A 21,025-nucleotide genomic window follows, 5' to 3' on the forward strand; every position below is an offset into this window, starting at 1 on the left:
CCCAGGCAAGAACACTGGAGTGGGTTGCCATTTCCTTCTCCAGTTTATTAGGATGCTGGAAAGATGAAAGCATATTGGTCTGAGAACCAGCATCTGGATTCCAGGACCAACTCCTTTGAGCAGCTTGCTCTGCTTCAGCAGAATGGGAGGGCAGAAATGGGACGCCCCCACTTCCTTCCAAGGACCGTCAGGGCAGTAAGCAGCGTCACCTTCTGGCAGAGTGGCCTAGAGCAGCTGATAAGTGCATCGTTAGGAAAGGAAATTCATTTTGGGGTCCAGTTCTTGCTGGGCCTGAAGAGTAGGAATACAGCTGGTAACTCTAAGGTATGCTAACTGCACAAGTCCCTGCTCCCAGGGGAAAGAACAGCCACCTCCAACAGGTATACAAGTATCCCCTTATTCTTGTTTCTTAAAAAATTTCTTACAAACTAACACTCCCTGAAATTCCCTAACTGAGCAGAGAAGACATGAGGATGAGAGCGTGTTTCCTGAGATACTAGAGTCTCGGTCAGATAGAGTGAGCTCAGGAACCAGCTGATGCAAAGCAAAACCTGCATGGAGGCAAGGGCAGGGGGTCCACACTGCAGACCTGAGCACGCCCCTGGGAAGGAGACCCTAAGAGAGACGCTTGCCTTTTAACTGTGCACACCTGTGAGAAGTGCAACCTACACACAACTGCTACACCGTCACATACACCTTGGGAGTCACAACACAAAAACCTCAGTACAGACCACGCACTCGGGTTGCTTTTCTATTCTTTATATAAAAGCTGCTTGCAATCAACCAAGTTGATTTCACAACCCGTGTTCTACAATCCCCAAAGTGCCACTGCTCCATCATCCTAAAGGCATATTAAATAAAGAACTTTCCACAGTATACAACTCACTGTTGGTTGGACTTACAAGACCTGAATGTCACTAAGATGTTACCTAATAAAAAGCACTTTTCTAACACATTAGCAACAGAACACCATCAGAGCTAAACTGGAGAACAGAGGGCGTGTTCTACTAACTATTATCAGCCTAAAGGAAAAGCTATCTAACGCACATGACCTTAAAATATTATCAGTGGTAACACGACGGCCAAGCGCACTTCATTTGTGTATGTGAACAGTGGTTCTCTGGCCTAATGGGTGAAAGCGAACTCCTCGGTCAGCCTACACCCTTCTCCCTAGTCTGCTCCCTGACCCTGCAGACTCCTGTTCCTGCCACCTGGCACCCTGCCCCAGCATACTGGCCCTGCCCACCATGCACCCCACTGCACATGTCATGCAGACAGATGTCCCCTAGCCCGAGTCTGGAGACGTGTTCTCTCCTCAGCCCTTTCATCACAGCAAGCTCCCCGCATCTGTCCTGGTGCCATTCAGTTTACACAGGACAGGGACTCGCTTGGTGCTGCACTGCTGTTTGTCTCTTTCGGCATCTGTTGGAACTGGGCTCCCCCCAGCTGGCTTCTCCGGGAGTAAGGCCCACGTCTGATTCACACTCGTGCACTTGTGCCCTGCTCCTTCACTGTCACTCTGGTTTCCATTCCAACAGCTACAGCTGCATGACAGGCAGAAACACACTACTTTTGAATTTTTAACAAATGGGATGGAACAACCAGAAAATCACAACTGAGGACTTTTCTTCCTGGAACATGCTAATCAGAGATGTTTCGCACAATGAGCTGTGGCATCACCAGGGTCCCGCCTAGTACAAAACTCAGCCACCCTCAGAACTGTGTGCTGAGACCTGGGTTGCTGACTCAGTTACTTTAATACTTCCAAATATCTTCTGAAAAAAATTAATTTGATGCTGTATAAGATGGGTTTTGTGTCAGAAGTCAACAGCATTAATAGTTAAACAAAATAAGCACAAATTGTTCAAGCTACGTGAGAACTTACCGACGATCCCACTCTCTAAGGACACGGAGGCATCAAGGGGAGCCCTGAGCAGGGACCGAGCTGGCAGGGGCAGCACCAGATGCAAAAGTCACCTCTGTGCACCAGACACAGACTGGTCGCCTCACTGCAAGTTCAGAGCAAAGACCACCAGGGCCTGCCCTGTGAGCAGAAAAACTGCTTCAAGTCTGTCTAGTCATGAGCAAATCCTTCTCCCTGTCCTTGGGCCCCAAATGCCCCACTGATGACACAGGAAAATGCCTACACTAACCAGCAGCTTATGTAACTGGAGTGGGAAGCCCTTTCAGAAACACACACAAAATGCCCCATGTCCTCAATGTAACAGGAGGTATATGAGAGAGAAAGCTGAAATGGAGAGAGACAGTAGTCTCAACTAATTACAATTTTTAAAAAACTTACTTTGCAAATTTACAAAATTGTATGGTACACAGCTTGGACCTCTGGGTCCTCGAAGGGGTCAAGGGGTTGAGGGTCAAGCAGCTCTCTGAGGGCCTGTCGACAGTCAGGAGTCACCATGTCCTAATAACCACGTGGGGCCTGTTTGAAGTCAGTGCACTCGTGTTCTAGTGGCCACGTGGGGGTCTCTCGGTGGTCAGCCTGACGGCCGTGGCCCATCAGCCACATGGAGCCCTGCTGGTGGGAAGTATGATGCCGTGTCCCAGGGTCAGAACCTCACTGCTCCAAAAGACGGTCCTACATTAATGGCCCTGTGCAGAGACTTCAATGCCCTAGAAGTTTACTTACCATTTTACAGAGATGCATGTGCTAAGCAAGATTTCTACAGGGTCAGTGAATGGGAAACCAGTCTTCTTAAATTAGATGGTCAGAGAAGGCCCCTCTCAGAAGGCAACAGTTAGCAAACAGTAAAAACAAAACTCAGTACCAAAAAACTCCTTAAAAATGCTATGCACGGACCTTGCTCTTATGATAAGAGCTCTGTGGTCTTCCTCCCCAAACCCATCACCCCAGTGGATCATGAGACAACATGAGACAAGGTCCAGCTAGGGAAAAGGCTACAAAACCTGACCACTGTCAAGATCATCAAAACAAGTGGAGTCTGAGAATCTGCAATAGTCTAGAGGAGTCCAAGATGAGACTCCAAAATATCATGTGGGACCCTGGATAGGATTCGGGAACAGTAAAACTTAAGGAAATCTGGATAAAGCATGGAATTTAGTGAGTACAGATGCATCAACACAGACAGGTTCATTAGTTGTGACGATGAACAATACCAACGTAAGACGACAAGAACCGGGGGACCTGGGTGTAGGAGACACCGGCACGCTGCGCTATCCTCACAACCCTCCCTCAAGTCTGAAACTGTTCTAAAACTTAAAAGATTATTCTAAAGATGCTGCGCAGGCAAACAGCAATTTGCAACTGCTCTTGCTTAAGGTGGAATCTTCCCACCTGCACCATTTCCAGCCCTTGAACCCCAGGAGACTCTCCTCCTCCCCCAGTTCCCAGCCTGGCCACCTAGGCCCTCAATCTGTCTACACTATACATTACAACAAAAGTCTCTGGAAAGTTCTTCTGGACTCTGGTTCTTAACAAACATTGGTCCACTGTTACTAGATCGCCACCTTCTGGCCACACATTTTACTAAAATAGCTCACTGAGGAGAGAGAGGTTTCTGAGATGTCAAAGTCATCTCCACTGTTTCTGCTGTTTCCCACACAGAAAAGTAAAAACAGAGGTGCTGACAGATGCAACAACAAGAAAGGTTAACAGTGAGAAGTAAGTTCTCATTACTGGGCTTGACAGGACCACTGTGAAGTTCCAAGCAAATAAGATATCCTCTTGCTTACTGAACTCAGCATGCTGGCTTCTTCCAAACGTAACTCCTCATCACCTGCATTCCTCCAAATCCACAGCTGTAAAGTACACCTGCCTTGCTGGGCAAGGCAGCTTCACAAGGGGAGGATGGCAGACTTCATGCTCAGTGCAAACCCAGACACACTGCAGGGATCCCACCCAGAAGCTAAAGTTAGCACTGAAATGAAAACCAATCTGTCACGGTGGATGTGGCTCAGCTCATTCCATATATATACAACCCATTACTGGGATGGGTGAGGCCATAGTCCCCAGTTATTCAATCCAACCCTAATCTAGCTGTTGCTGGGAAGGTGTTTATAGATGTGGTGAAAGCTCTCAATCAGTTAACTTTAGGGGAGGGGTTCTATCCTAGACAATCTGGTGGGCCTGGTTCAATCAGCTGAAAAAACTTAAAGGTGTAATATCCGCAGCTTCCCTAAGAAGAAAGACATTCAGCCTCTGCTCAGCAGCCTCAGTTTATGAGCAAGAGGTCCATTTTCCCCTTCCAGATGGGTGGCCTTGCAAATCTGCAGTCGCTTAGCTTCCTGCAGTCTGATCACAGCTGCAGAGTCCCTGGCGCTCACTCCCTGCTGCTCTCTAGCCCCATCTGCCACCTGTAGGCTTAGACTCAGAGCTTATCATCCCATCCTCGGGGTCTGCCCTCCGTGACAGCAAGGCCCAGCAAGCTTGCACTCGTCTCACTTGCACAGTATGACTTTCTGTGCCACACAAGACATGATCCCACCTGCCATCTCATTTGTGCCACGTTCTCTCTGTGCCACGTTCTCTCTGAAATCACCATGCCTAACAAGACCCATGAATTGAATGTGCTAGAGCTCCATGAGAAGAAGGATGGTTTTCAGGACTACAGGTACCTGGCATCATACCTGGTATAGGTGAATTCCTCAACAGCACTGTTAAAACCAGTAGCCCACAGTGCTCTGCATCTGGTCCCACCAGCCAGGCCCTCCTTCCTCCTCTCACTGCTGAGGCTCCCCCAGAGGAAAAGAGCAGTGATGAGGACTCAAAGACGTGGGTTATCAGAGGAGCTAACCAGGCTGAGCTTGCAGACGGCCTTTCCTCAAGGGTCCTTCTGCTCAGCATCTGATGTTGGCTGGTACAATCTACCCTTTTTGGCCCTTTTATGTAAATAGATTACATACTGAAATCAGTCACTTAAGAGGAAAAGGAAATGAAAGGAACTGGAATAGTAACAAACATAGCTCTTACAAACAAACTCTAACAACTGAAGTTAACAAGAAAAGATTATTACTTATTAGAAAAATCACTATAACAAGGAAGTAATGTCACCTGTAATGTTAGTATTAGAAAACAGAAGAATATTTTATGACTTTGGGATTTCTTAAGTAGGGCTCAAAAATAAACTTAAGGGGAAAAGTGGTGGATCTGACCACGGCAAAATTAGAGGTTTCTGTAACGGAGGCTGACAGTCTGGGAGACGTATTTGTCACTTCTAAATCAACGAGGAATAATAATCAATAATCAACAATAACAATCAATAATCAACGAGGAATCAATCTAGAATGAATAATGAACCCCTATAATTGTATCAGAGAGAAAAAAAAAAAAAAGCCTAGTAGAAAAACAAAAACAAACAGAACGACCAACCCACACAGAAAAATCTGCGAGACCAAAAAGCAACTACAAGGTGTCTGATATTTCACCTCACAATCAAAAAAATAAAAATACCATCAAGATACCACTGACACCCTCACATCCACATGTCCTGCCACCCACACTGGACCCAGGGGCCAGACTCAGCTATACCCTCCACACCCCACAGAGACCTGCAAGAGGATACTGCAGTCACACTGCCAAGAAAAGCAAAGGTTTTCACAATCTTTGTAGACGCTAAAAATCACACAAAAACTATGCTGCATAGTTATCAAAAATTCTGACATCCAAACGTACATCTGGAAGGTGGGCTTGGAAGACCTCGACTAAGTGCCAAGAAAACCAAGACTGATGCAGGTCCGGGCGGAGACACCAGGGCAGGTGGAGATGAAGCTAGGCAAGACCCTGAAGTGTTGGTTCTCAAATCAAGTGGAGGAAAGGGGTGAAAACACCTAACTTGGGAGCTTTCCTTCTTCTGAAAGTGTCACCAAAACCTTTCTGACCCACTTGGAAACCACAGCTCTAAAGGAAATGATAAAACCGAGTGATCTGATATTCAGAGGGTAAATACTAAGAAAAATGGTCTGAAAATATTTTTATTTACAAGCAAATGGGCAGTCGCTAGTGAGCTGAAACCAGCAGTTGCTGTATGTGATGCATCATGGTCAGTGTGCACCATGGGTGTGCTGAGTGTGACTGTGACTTTACAGGTTTTGTGCACAGACTGTTTTGATGATCACTCACCTGCATGCCAGACTGAGTAGCCCTTCTCTGCTAGAGAAGAGGTTCTAGTGCTTCCGAGCATCATGGCGACTTCTAATAACTCGATCTTCTTGCTGAACTGTACTTCCAAAATGGGGATAACCTCTGGCATCTTGGCAGATATCAAACGATAACTTATGTCTGGCTTCCCAATGAACCGCTGGCGGATGCTAATTTCATAAGGTGTGTGGACCTTGATGTCATCCACATCTTCTCTTTCAAATCTGTGCATGAGCAAAGAATCTGAGTTGTAGATTTCCAACCCAGAAACAAGGACCGTGAGCCTTCCTGGTTTAACATGAGATTCTGTTCTTTGGGAAATAATAGCAGGAACTTGGATCACTATCCCTTCTTTTCCAAAAGCTTTGGAATCAGCCATGGAGGCGTCCCACTTGGGCTTTGTCTCCGATGGCGTCTTCCAAAGCTTGGAGCTAAAGGGCCACCAAGAAGGAGACTCCAGTTCAGTCAGCAACCTAAAAAAGCAAACAAAACACAGAAAGTAGACAATCAGTTGTTAATTTTTTTTTTTTTTGGAAAATTGCTTTGACCTTTATAAAGACTGTTACCATTTTATAGTTTTCTTTTCCACAAGCACTCCAAGAAGCAGCTAGAGCAGGAATTATTATCCTCGTGTTTTAAAAAAAACTGAGGCTAAGAGCAGTGGGACATTTGTCTACAGACACACAGATAACCAGGAGTAGACACACAACAAAAACATTTTCTGACTAGAATACTGCTCTTTTCACACTTGACCTGGGGTAGTTTTGACCAAAATAAATCCTGATCATAACCTTTACAGAGCTATCTAATAGAACTTTCTGCACTAATCTGTATTTCCTAATCCAGTAATGGAGACACGTGGCTACTGGGCACCTGAAATATAGCCAAAGCAATGATGAACTGAATTTTAAACTTAATTTTACTGTGGTTAGTGGCTATCACATTGGACAACACAGCTCTAATTTAACCACTAATACATCAAGAGATAAATCTAAAAAGTAAGAAAGGAAAACAGCGGAAGCAAGAAAGGAAAAGCAAAGGAACAAAACAGCAAATCAAATAAACAGCAAACAACGAGATAGTAGAATTATCACAACCCTATTTGTAATTGTACCAAATATAAGTGGGCTAAATTCTCTAACTAAAAGGCACATGGTTAGTCCAAATAAAACAGTTATATCCTGTTGACAAGAAGCAATGTGAAATATAAAGACACACGACAGACTGAAAGTAAAGGGACTGGAAAAGTAAAATAAAATAACATGCCAAAATAAACTTTAAGACAAGAAATGTTACTGGGAAAAGAGGGACAATGCATAATAATAAAAGGGTCCATCTAAAAAAAACAGACAATGACAGTAAACATGCATGCATCTAAAAACAGAACTTCAAAATTCATTCAGCAAAAACGGACAAAACTACAAGTTGCAGGTTTTAACAAATTTCTCTCCACAACTGATACAGCAAGAAGACAAAGGTAATTAGTAAGAATAGAGAAATTTTGAACAATAGTATTCAACCATCTCAACTGATACCTCCAAATGCTGGATGCACTCTGAAGTATATTCAGAACATAAACAATAACAACAAAAATGTTATGTAACAGAGTGGTCAAGATGGCACAGAATGAACACCTTCACTTCCTCCCACAGGTAAACCAAAATTATGACTACTTACAGAGGAACTATCAGTGAGAAGGACCTGGAGACTAGCAGAAAAGATTTCCCCAAACTGAGGATATCAAGAAGGAACTACAATGAGATGGGTAGGAGCAGTGGAGCTGCAGTATAGTTAAAACCCACATCCCCAGGTAGGTGACATATAAAAGGGTGGGCAATCACAATTGCAGAGGTTCTCCCCAAGAAGTAAGGGGTCCATACTGGGCTCCCCACCCCAATAAGCTCCATAACAACTGACTTGGAAGGTCAGCAAGTCTTGTGTGTGAGAGCTAGAGGGCTCTAGGAAAAGAGAAATGCTTCTTTTAAATGATACAAAGTATCACATGCTCAGAGACCCGGCAAAGATGGAGTAATTTCAAAGAGAGTCTAGATCAGACCTGCCCATTACACTTGGAGAAGCCTGCCAGGGAGGTAGGAAGGCACCAGAACTTCTAGGGACACAGATGCTGGTGGCAGCCGTTTGTAGGAGCCGTTTAGGTTCTATCATGAGGATACTGAAGCTGGCAAGCGCACCAGTGGATGTACTTGTTTGGAGTCTAGACTATCGGCACTGGAACATGGCTCCACCCACCAGCAGGTGGCCAAGAGTCCTGGGACCTCCCACACTGCACAGCCATGACCCTGACAACGGCAGGCAGAGACCCCAGTCCTGGACCAACAGAGCTGTAGCCAGCCACACAAGAATCTGGCACCACCCATCAACGGGTAAGAATCAGCTCTGGGACCCCAGGCCCTACAGGCAACTACACTGGGAACAGGTTCCACTCATAATCAGGCAGGCACCAGCCCTAGGAGTCCTTGCTTCACACACTAGCAAGTACTGGGACTTGCTAGCTCTTGCAGACAGCAGTCCAAGGCTGGTAGGCCCCAAAGTCAACTGTACTGGGACCAGACACCACCTACTAGGAAACTATAAAATATTTGAAGTGAATGAAACTAAAAACATGATATACAAAAATATAGTGGAATGTAAACAGAGCAGTCATGAGAGGGAAGTTCATCTTTCTCAATGCGTATATTTGAAAACCTCTTGTTGTAATTCAGTTGCTCAGTCACATCCGGCTTTTTGAGACCCTATGGACTACATCACACCCCCAGGCTTCTCTGTCCTTCACTATCACCTGGAGTTTACTCAAAGTCATGTTCATTGAGTTGGTGATGTTATCCAACCATCTCTTCCTCTGCTGCCCCCTTCTCCTCCTGACCTCAATCTTTCTGAGCATTAGGGTCTTTTCTAATGAGTCAACTCTTCCCATCAGGTGGCCAAAATATCGGAGCTTCAGCTTCAGCATCAGTCCTTCCGATGAATATTCAGAGTTGATTTCCTTTAGGATTGACTACTCAATCTCCTTGCAGTTCAAGGGACTCACAAGAGTCTTCTCCAGCACCACAATTAAAAACGATCAGTTCTTCGATGCTCAGCCTTTTTATGATCCAACTCTCACATCCAGGGATGTCTACTGGAAAAACCACAGCTTTGACTATACAGACCTTTGTTGGCAAAGCAATGTCTCTGCTTTTCACTCTCTAGGTTTGTCAGCATCTTAATTTCATGGCTGCATTCATGGTCCACAGTGATTTTGGAGCCCAGGAAAAGAAAATCTGTCACCGTTTCCACTTTTTCCCCTTCTATTTGCCATGAAGTGATGGGATCAGACGCCATTATCTTAGTTTTCTGAATGCTGAGTTTTAAGCCAGCTTGAAACTCTCCTCTTTCATCCTCATCAAGCGGCTCTTTAGGTCCTCTTCACTTTCTGCCATTAGAGTGGTATCATCTGCCTATTTGGGGTTGTTGCTAATTCTCTCAGCCATCTTGGTTCCAGCTTGTGATTCATCCCAGCCTGGCATTTTGCACGACATACTCTGCATCTAAGTTAAATAAGCAGGGTGACAATATACAGCCTTGACATACTCCTCTCCCAATTTTGAACCAGTCTGTTGATCCATGTCCAGTTCTGACTATAGCTTTTTGATCTGCATATAGGTTTCTCAGGAAACAGGTCAGGTGGCCTGGTATTCTCATCTCTTTAAGAGTTTTCCACATTTTGTTGTCATCCATACAATCAAAGGCTTTAGCATCATCAATGAAGCAGAAGCAGAAGTTTTCCTGGAATTCCCTTGCTTTCTCTATGATCCAAAAAATGTTGGCAATTTGATCTCTGGTTCCTCTGCCTTTTCTATATCCAGCTTATACATCTGGAAGTTCCCAGTTGATATACTGTTGAAGGCTAGCTTGAAGGATTTTGAACATGACCTTGCTAGCATGTGAAATGAGCACAACTGTCTGGTTCATTCTTTGGCATTGCCCTTTTTTGGGACTTGAATGAAAACTAACCTTTTCTAGTCCTGTGGCCATTGCTGAGTTTTCCAAATTTGCTGACATATTGAGTGCAGCACTTCAACAGCACTATCTTTTAGTTTTTTAAATAATTCAGTTGGAATGTCACAACTTCCATTAGCTTTGTTCATAGTGATGCCTCCTAAGCTCCACTGAACTTTACACTCCAGGACATCTGGCTCTAGATGAGTGATCACACCATGGTTATCCAGGTCATCAAGATGTATTTTGTATAATTCTTCTGTGTATTCTTGCCACTTCTTTTTAATCTCCTCTGTTTTTGTTAGGTCTTCGATGTTTCTGTCCTTTATCATGCCTACCCATCTCTGCATAAAATGTTCCCTGATATCTCCAATTTTTTGGAAGAGATCTCTAGTCTTTCCCGTTCTATTGTTTTCCTTTATTTCTTTGCATTGTTTACTTAAGAAGGCTTTCTCATATCTCCATATTCTCTGGAACTCTGCATTCAGTTGGATATATCATTCCCTTTCTCCCTTGCCTTTCACCTCTCTTCTTTTCTCAGCTATTTGTAAAGCCTCCTCAGACCACCACTTTGCCTTCGTGCATTTCTTTTTCATTGGGATGGTTTTGATCAACACATCCTGTACAATACTAGGAACCTCCACCCATAGTTCTTCAGGCACTCTGTCTACCATATCTAACTCTTGAATCTATTCTTCACCTCCACTGTATAATCATAAGGATTTGATTTAGGCCAGGCCTGAATGGCCTAGTGGTTCTTCCCTATTTTCTTCAATTTAAGCCTGAATTTTGAGGAGATCATGAAAACTTCTTAGGAAGGTTTAAAATCAGTGGTCTAAGCCTCTACCTCAAAAAGCTATAAATTATACACAAAGAAAGTAGAAGGAAAAGTAGGAAACAATGAAAAGGAACACAGAGAAATTATAAAACATTATCTCTGAAGTAATTTTAAAAATTAAACCCCTAGCAAGAAATAATAAAGAAAAAAATTGAATGAGAGGGAGCAAACAACCTAAAAAGTAAAATAGGCTTAAGTAATTTTATTTTTATTTTTTAATAAAATTTTATTTAAATTGGAGGCTAATTACTTTACAATATTGTATTGGTTTTGTCATACATCAACATGAATCCGCCACAGGTATACACGTGTTCCCCATCCTGAACCCCCCTCCCACCTCCCTCCCCATACCATCCCTCTGGGTCATCCCAGTGCACCAGCCCCGAGGATCCTGTATCCTGCATCGAACCTGGACTGGCAATTCGTTTCACATATGATACATGTTTCAATGCCATTCTCCCAAATCATCCCACCCTCGCCCTCCCCCACAGAGTCCAAAAGACTGTTCTGTACATCTATGTCTCTTTTGCTGTCTCGCATACAGGGTTATCGTTACCATCTTTCTAAATCCCATATATATACGTTAGTATACTGTATTGGTGTTTTTCTTCCTGACTTACTTCACTCTGTATAATAGGCTCCAGTTTCATCCACCTCATTAGAATTGATTCAAATGTATTCTTTTTAATGGCTGAGTAATACTCCATTGTGTATCTGTACCACAGCTTTCTTATCTGTTCGTCTGCTGATGGACATCTAGGTTGCTTCCATACCCTGCATATTGTAAACAGTGTTGCGATGAACATTGGGGTACACGTGTCTCTTTCAATTCTGGTTTCCTCGGTGTGTATGCCCAGTAGTGGGACTGCTGGATCATATGGCAGTTCTACTTCCAGTTTTTTAAGGAATCTCCACACTGTTCTCCATAATGGCTGTACTAGTTTGCATTCCCACCAACAGTGTAAGAGGGCTCCCTTTTCTCCACACCCTCTCCAGCTGTTATTGTTTGTAGACTTTTGGATAGCAGCCATTCTGATTGGCATGAAATGGTACCTCATTGTGGTTTTGATTTGCATTTCTCTGATAAGGAGTAATGTTGAGCATCTTTTCATGTGTTTGTTAGCCATCTGTATGTCTTCTTTGAAGAAATGTCTGTTTAGTTCTTTGGCCCATTTTTTGATTGGGTCGTTTATTTTTCTGGAATTGAGCTGCAGGAGTTGCTTGTATATTTTTGAGATTAATTTTTTGTCAGTTGCTTCATTTGCTATTATTTTCTCCCATTCTGAAGGCTATCTTTTCACCTTGCTATAGTTTCCTTTGTTGTGCAGAAGCTTTTAAGTTTAATTAGGTCCCATTTGTTTATTTTTGCTTTTATTTCCAATATTCTGGGAGGTGGGTCATAGAGGATCCTGCTGTGATTTACGTCAGAGAGTGTTTTGCCTATGTTCTCCTCTAGGAGTTTTATAGTTTCTGGTCTTACGTTTAGATCTTTAACCCATTTTGAATTTATTTTGGTGTATGGTGTTAGAAAGTGTTCTAGTTTCATTCTTTTACAAGTGGTTGACCAGTTTTCCCAGCACCACTTATTAAAGAGATTGTCTTTTCTCCATTGTATAGTCTTGCCTCCTTTGTCAAAGATAAGGTGTCCACAGGTGTGTGGATTTATCTCTGGGCTTTCTATTTTGTTCCAATGATCTATATTTCTGTCTTTGTGCCAGTACCATACTGTCTTGATGACTGTGGCTTTGTAGTAAAGCCTGAAGTCAGGCAGGTTGATCCCTCCAGTTCCATTCTTCTTTCTCAAGATTGCTTTGGCTATTCGAGGTTTTTTATATTTCCATACAAATTGTGAAATTATTTGTTCTAGCTCTGTGAAAAATACCGTTGGTAGCTTGATAGGGATTGCATTGAATCTATAGATTACTTTGGGTGGTATACTCATTTTCACTATACTGATTCTTCCGATCCATGAACACAGTATACTTCTCCATCTATTAGTGTCCTCTTTGATTTCAGTGTAAGTAATTTTATATTCATCAATTATTACATTGTTAAGATGGCAAAACTCTCCCAAAATGACACATTCAGCCCAATTTCTATCAAAAGCCCAACTGGCTTTTGTGTAGCAACTGGCTAGCTGATCCTAAAATTCACATGAAAATGCAAGGGACCCAGAACAGCCAACAATCTTGAAATAGAAGAACAAAGTTAGATTCCTATTACCTGACTGCAAAACTTACTACAAAGCTATAGAAATGAAGATGGTGTAGTGCTGGTATAAAGTTATGTATATGAATGAAATATAGTAATTTTCATAATTCAATAATAACATAATAATTCAGAGTTCAGAAACAAACCTTGACATTTATGGGCAATTGATTATCAACAAGGGTGACAAGACAATTCAATGGGGAAACATATCTTTTCAACAAACATTGCTGATACAACTGGATATCCATAAAACAAACTGGTCCCATTCTTATGCCTTTTTCAAAAATGAACTCAAATTTAATCATATATAAGAGCTAAAACTAGAAAAACTCTTAGAAGAAAGTACAAGAGTAAATCTTTGCAACCTGGGATTAGACAAGAGATTCTTAGATATGACATCAAAAGTGAAACAATATTAAGGGAAAAATAGATACATCACACTTCATCAAAATTAAAAATTTTCATATTTCAAAAAAACAATTAAGAAAGGGAAATGACAATCCACAGAATAGGAGAAGATATCTGTAAGTCGTATGTCTGATAAAGGGACTTATATGCAGAATATATAAACAATTCTTATAACTCTAGAATAACAATAATAAATGATCAAAGGACTTGAAAATAATATATACATATGAACAAAAAGCACATGAAAAGATGTTCACTACTGTGAGGAAATGAAAATGGATACCACAATGAGATACCACTTCACACCCACTAGGATGGCTATCATTTTTAAAAAAGGCAATAGCAAGTATTAGTGAGGATGTGGAGAAAACAGAACTCTCATACATTACTGGCAGGAATGCAAAATGGTGCAACTCTTTTGAAAAACAATTTCTCAGCTTCTAAAAATGTTAAACAAAGACCCAGCAACTTCCCTCCCAGAGGAAATGAAAATATGTACCTATACAAACACTTGTACATGAGTATCCATAGCAGCATTATTAATAATAACCACAAAGTAGAAACAACACGTGTACCATTGGGTAGGGAGTCCCATGGTAGTCTAGTGGTTAGGATTCGGTGCTTTCACTGCCGTGGCCAGGTTCAGCCTGGGGACTTGAGATTCCACAAACCATGTGGTGCCCTCCCCCGCAAAAGACTAAAAACTAGTCAATGGGTAAACAAAATGTGACAGATCTACAGAACAGAGTGTTACTCAGAAATACACAGTAATAAAGTACATCCTACTACGTGAATGAATCTCAAAAACCATAATGCTAGCTGAAAGGAGCCAGGCATATATTAACTCTGCAGAAAGACAAACCCATACGACACACAACGAGAGCAGATTAGTGGTGACCCAGGCTATGCTAAGAACAAAGAGTGACAGCAACTGGGCTTGAGGCAACTTTTGAGGGTGACAGAAGTGTCCTAAAATTGGACTCTAGTTACATTCACTTAACTCTGTAAAGTACCTAAAAATCACTGAATTGTTCACATAAAATGAGTGAATTTTATGGTATGTAAGTTAGAAAGCTGTTCTAAAACATCTACAATAGACAAACAGCAGTAAAACATTAGAACATTTAGAATAGGCAGAAAAAAACATTAGCCACAAAGGAACAATAAATTCTCTCTAGCAATAACATATGCAAAGAGGACAATGGAAAACATCTTCAAAATGTTGAGCTGAATTTGGCTTAACTGAGAAAAGCCAAATTACCATTCAGAGTGTCAGTAAAATAAAGGCATATTCCAATATATGAAGACTGAGACAATGCTACTTACTCATAGAACCCAATGAAAACATAATGAATTCTAAAAATTCATTATGTAATCCTTATTTTACCACAGAATGTGAGGAAGTGGTAAAGATCTGATTGAAGAATGGCATGGCTGTTAAATGAGTATTAGGGAACCAGGACTCTTAACTCCCTCCCAAGAGGCAGCTGTAAATAAAGCCTCTGGACACCAACTGCACTGATGAGACTTTCTCCAGTGACTCTGAGCTTCTGTGCCTCGCCTTGCTTCTGCTCTATAGTGTGGGCTTTACCTGGAATTTGTCTGCAGACCATTCACCCAACAGTCATATTTAAAAGGTAATAAAAGGTGACAGGGGCTGTCCCTGAATACCTGAGGTTATATAATTTAAGGTTTACAATCCTAGATATTACTCCCTGCTAAATAATTGGATTAAAAATGTCACAACATGCTTAAAGATGGAACAGCTTAACGTTCAGTAGTATACTAATTGCAATGGATTGAAACTCATCAAATACTTTTAGATCCAGGAATTCAAAAGGATGTTAAAAATTATAACAACATTTTTTAATGATGATAAAGAACAAAATCATTACTTTGAAAACTGCTAAATACAGAAAAACAATGAAATTTGCTCTAGAATGAAATGGTCACATGAAGGGCATCATCTATTCATAAAAGCCATATAGACAGTGAGTACAGGGAAGATGGTGGAATAGGAAGCTGCAGAAATCTGTCCCTCCAGCAAAACAAATAAACTGGCAGAACTGTCTGAAGCAACTACCGTGGAACTCTGGTCAAGGAGAACATTTGCAGCATCCAGAGGAAGTTGATACAGAGACAGTGAATTTCAAGCAACTTCTGCTTTCAAGCAGTAGCAGCTACCATCCCCCACCCCACAAAACCATAGCTCACAGCTGTGGAACAGCAGCAAGTATTCCTAGTGTGGCCTGTTGGAGCCAGGGTGGGCAACATTGACCTTTCCTCCAAAAACTGAGACTGTTGAGTTTTGACTGGGGCTTTCGATTGCTGAGAGGCTGGCACAGAGTTCTCTACCACCATGGGCTGGAGTGCTCCCCAGTCAGGAGGGAATTTAAAGAAACAAGATCTATTTATTTTTTCTTTCTTGGGAGCTTCAGTGGCCACACTTAACAAGGAATACACGCGTTGCAAAAATAGTCTGGAGTAGTCACAAAAAGTCAGTTCCAACCCTCAACAAGCAAAAACCACCAACCCCTGAGGTACAGGAGAATTAGATTTCCAGAGTGTTATCATTCAGCTTGGGCTGCAACAGACTGGTAGCTTAAGCAACAAATATTTATTTCTTACAGTTTTGGAGGCTAAAAAGTCCAAGATCAGCATTACAACAGATGTGGTTTTTGCTCAGAGCTCTTTCCCTGGCTTTCAGTCACTTTCTCTCCAGCTTCTTCCTTCTCTGTAAAGACACTAATCCCATCATGGAGGCTACACCCTCATGACCTCATCTAAACTTTACCTTCCAAAGGCCCCACCTCCTAACACCATCACACTGGTGGTTTAGACTTAATACATGAATTTCAGGGACACATACATTCAGTCCATAACAGAGTTCTGAAAACATAATCTTCAAAATATGTAGTTCTGAAGACAAAATTACAAATATACAAAGAAAGAGGAAAATATGCCCCATTCACAGAAAATAAAGAAAGCCCAGACATTTGAATTATCAGTCAAAGACATTAGACCAACTGTCTTAAATATGTTCAAAGAGCTAAAGGAAATTATGGACAAAGAACTGAAAAAAATCAGAATAACAATATATAAGCAAAGAATCTCAATAAAAAGTTAGAAATTATGAAAAGAAACCAAACAAATTTTAGAGCTGAAAAGTAACAGTAACTGAAATAAAAAACTCACTACAGGAAGTCAAAAGCAGATCTGAGCAGGGAGAATAAAGGATAAGCAAATTTGAAGGTCAAACATTTGAAATTTTCTAGTCTGAGGAGCAGAAAGAAAAAAGAAGAAAAATGCTGCTGCTGCTGCTGCTAAGTCACTTCAGTCGTGTGCGACTCTGTGTGACCCCATAGACGGCAGCCCACCAGGCTCCCCGTCCCTGGGATTCTCCAGGCAAGAACACTGGAGTGGGTTGCCATTTCCTTCTCCAATGCATGAAAGTGAAAAGTGAAAGTGAAGTCGCTCAGTCGTGTCCAACTCTTAGCAACCCCACGGACTGCAGCGTACCAGGCTCCTCTGTCCATGTTATTTTCCAGGCAAGAGTACTGGAGTGGGGTGCCACCGCCTTCTCCAGAAGAAAAATGAACAGAACCTAAAGAAACTATGGGACACCATCAAGCAGATCAACACATGTATTACAGGAATTCCAGATGGACACAAAAGAGGCAGAAAATATATTTGATTTGAAACCTCTCAAATCTGGTGAAAACCATGAATAGACACATCCAAGAAGCTCAACAAACTCCATGGAGAATAAAAAAGAAACACATTATGATCAAATTGCTGAAACTTCAAAGACAGAAACAAAAATTTAAAGCAGCAAGAGTGACTCGCCATCTACAAAGAATTCACAGTAAGTAACATGCACTGTAACCAACCCACCAAGCAGCTGACTGAACACCCTGGAGAAAGATGCCACAGTGGAGACTCAGTGCTGACCGCTGCTGCCACGGGACTGCAGGGCAGTGGCAATCGCCAAGCTGGCCTTGATAAGTGGAGTTCGTGCTTCAGTGCCCAAACACAGCCTCCTCCACCCTGTTGCCGTTGTGCTCATGGGCCCACTGGGCAATAACAGGATGGACTGGAGAAACAGGCTGACTGGTGTCCAGAGAATGGGTCTTCCTATTCGTTTGGTTACTATAATTCTCTTCTGCTGAGGAGACGCTTTGGTGACCCCTCACGTGGGACATATCTTCACCTTTCTGCCCATTCAGAAAGACTATTCATTCAATTCTACCCCAGACCTGCTCGTCATCAAGTTTCCAATCATGTTTCTTCCCATCCCTGAACCTCCAGCCAAACCACTTTGCCACAACCAATCAGAACACAGTTCAGCCTCTGGCCATCCCTCCTTCCAAGCAGACTGTTGACCAGAATGCTGCTTATCGTCACTAATCCCAGAAGAGGACTCCAAACACCTCCCCACAGCACCGTGGTGTTGGAGTCAGCATGAAACACAACACAGTTAAGCGCTGGATGGAGCAACGCCTTACTGAGTTTTATTTACATAGAGAAGAGACAGAGCAAGATCAGTTCCAATAATAGGCACAGGTCCCTCATGGTCAGCAGGTCCCTCCAGCAGCCAATGGACAGCAACTGGCTCGTGCACACCCCTCAGTACCATAATGGAAGGACCCTTCCCCTTCCCCCACGGAGTCTGAACATCTTGAAAGACTGGGTATGCTTGAGAACCACTAATGTACAGGCTTAAGCAGAGCAAAAGATCACTGGTAGAGATTGTAACAAGGAAAGTTATTCCCCCAAAAGCATGGCATAGGTTGTGGGGTTTTTTTTTACCTCTTGATAATAAAGTGTTCTAGCCCCAAGGCCCACTCTTAAGAGGCAAAGTAGGGGTAAAAAGACTGCATACACAAGACTGCGTTTCCCAACACAAATGAACCAGAAGCACTGCTTGTGGTTCTGTCCACTGGGAGGATTTCCCTTCACCACTGTCCTTTAGGATGTCCCAGGGAGAAACCGTCCTGCTACTTCTCTCCTCCTCTGGGTAGTGCCTACATATCCTGCAACTAGGCCCCAGTGTTTCCTCCTCAGTCAACTGATTACAGGGCATTCCCCAAGTACGGAATGGTTGGGAAACAGAAGGCAGGGTACCAGAAAAGGGTGGGAGGAGCATGCATGTGGGCCAATTCCTCATGCATCTTAACCTGTGCCTTCAGGGCCTACTTGAGCCCAATCTTTTGTATCCCAATTTTTGTGGGATACAGTTGATGATGGGGTACTGCTAAGTATACCCAACTTCATGAATGGTGAGTCAGATAACAACCACTCAAGATGGCAGCTGAACTTGTATAGTAGCTTGGTGGCCTGTGGTTGTGTTCTGTCTCTACTAATGCCCAGCAGCAGGCCAAGAGCTGATTCTCAAAAGGAGTAGTTATCTGCAGAGGATAGCAGGGCTTTGCTCCAAAATCCTAAAGGTGTGTACAGAAATTCCCTAGAAAGGTTTGCAAAAGGCTCCAAAGAGCACACCTGCCACTCACACATCACATACCAATGGATCATGTGACCCCAGTGGCAGAGCGGCTCTGCGGCGTCTGGACCTGCTTCAGAGCCTTCTCTTGTTCTAGGCCCTACTCAAACCAGCAGCTTCTCAGGCACTTGGTAAATGTGCCCGAGTAAGACATCCAAATGAGGAACATGTTGCTTCAAATGCTAAGAAGCACTGCGCCTCCTTTTTGGTTGTAGGAAGAGTCAGATGCAACAACCTACCCTTCACCATACAGGAGATACTTCAATGAGCCATATACCATGGGATTTCTAAAAATTTCACTGCAGTAGAAGGCCCTTGAATTTCTGTCAGATTTCCCATCCTCTGATATGCAAATGTCTTATGAGTCTAGAGTAGTTGCTACTTCTTACTCACTAAGTACAATCAGCATTAACATCATGTCATCTTGTGGGAGAGAAAGCATCAAGACCTTTGTGAACTAAATCATGACACAGGGCTGAAAAGTTGGTATACCCTTGAAGTAGGACAGTGAAGGTGTACTGCTGGCCTTGTCAGCTGATAAAAACTGCTTCTCGTGGTCTTTACTAACAGGGATGGAAAAAAAAAAAACTTACCAGATCAGATGCTGCATACCAGACACCAGAGGATATGCTTGTTAATCTGCTCAAGCAGTAAAACTACATCTGGAATGCCAACTGTAATTATAGTCACTACCTGGTAAAGTTTAAGATGTCCTGCAAGACCCATATTCTTTTCCATAGCCAAATACTTGAGCTGAATGGAGATGGGGTAGGACTTACTATCCAAGTTCTTGATACTTGGTGGTACTCATCTCTATAATCCCTCCAGGGAAGCGAAATTGCTTTTGGTTTACTAATTTTCTAGGTATAAGCAGTTCTACTGGTTTTTACTTAGGTCTTTTCCACCAGAATATCTCTCATTCCACAGGTCATGGAACCAGTGTAGGGATTCTGCCAGTTCCTGAATATGTCTATTCCAATTACATACTTCAGAACTAGGAAAAATTACCACAGAATGGGTCAGAGGTCATCTCATTGTAAGATGAACCTGAGCTAAAACTCCACTGATCATCTGACCTCCAAAAGCCCCTAGATGAACCACAGTGATGTTTTGGATCTCCTAGAATCAGTTTTGGAGAAGGCAATGGCATTCTTGGAGAAGGCATGCCTTCTCCAATGGCACCCCACTCCAGTACTCTTGCCTGGAAAATCCCATGGACGGAGGAGCCTGGTGGGCTGCAATCCATGGGGTCGCTAAGAGTCAGACACAACTTCACTTTCACTTTTCACTTTCATGCATTGGAGAAGGAAATGGCAACCCACTCCAGTGTTCTTGCCTGGAGAATCCCAGGGATGGGGGAGCCTGGTGGGCTGCCGTCTATGGGGTCGCACAGAGTCAGACACGACTGAAGCAACTTAGCAGCAGCTTAGCAGAATCAGTTTTAGTTGAGAGCTAGTGTCTAGTGTGAAAGTGCTTAGTCTCTCAGTCATGTCCGACTCTTTGAGACCCCATGGACTATAGCCTGCCAGGCTCCTCTGTCCATGAAATTTTCTAGGCAAGAATACTGAAGTGGGTTGTCATTTCCTTCTCCAAGTGTCCAGCAGTGCCTGACAATCTGATTATTTCCTTTTCTCCAGTGCACGGTCACCCTGGTAAAATGCCACAGGTCTCTCGGGGGGAAAGCTGGGATAAAGATGAACAGTACAAAATTTGATAGCGTACTGAGATCCTTCCACAAGATGACAGACCCACCTTCCCCATTGTTCAAGGTGGTTCAAGTCTAGAAATCGATTAAGAAGCAATGACTTTTTTAAAAAATTCAATTTAGATGTTGTTCACATCACCTACAACTCTTCTGCTTAACAGTTCGAGTAAGAATTGAGTCAACTGCCCAACTATTTCTTTTCTAGGGGCACATGATCAAGTGGCCAACTGACTCCCAGGTCTCTGGGAA

General features: G+C 42.7%; 1 protein-coding gene across 3 annotated transcripts in view; it reads right to left on the reverse strand.

Annotated features, from left to right (window-relative positions):
- SNAP47 (synaptosome associated protein 47) overlaps window positions 1-21,025 on the reverse strand; it is a 66,757-nt gene that overhangs the window by 19,330 nt on the left and 26,402 nt on the right. For 2 of the 3 annotated variants that reach the window (XR_009737306.1, XM_061421409.1), the window contains exon 3: window positions 6,098-6,588. Coding sequence is in view for 2 of the 3 variants with exons in the window: in XM_061421409.1 (XP_061277393.1) it covers window positions 6,098-6,588 (491 nt within the window). In the remaining variant the exon portion in view is untranslated. The remainder of the gene's footprint in view (window positions 1-6,097; window positions 6,589-21,025) is intronic. The other variant, XM_061421410.1, reaches the window with a different exon arrangement.

The sequence above is a fragment of the Bos javanicus genome, chromosome 7, assembly GCF_032452875.1.
Source record: "Bos javanicus breed banteng chromosome 7, ARS-OSU_banteng_1.0, whole genome shotgun sequence".
NCBI lineage: Eukaryota > Metazoa > Chordata > Mammalia > Artiodactyla > Bovidae > Bos > Bos javanicus.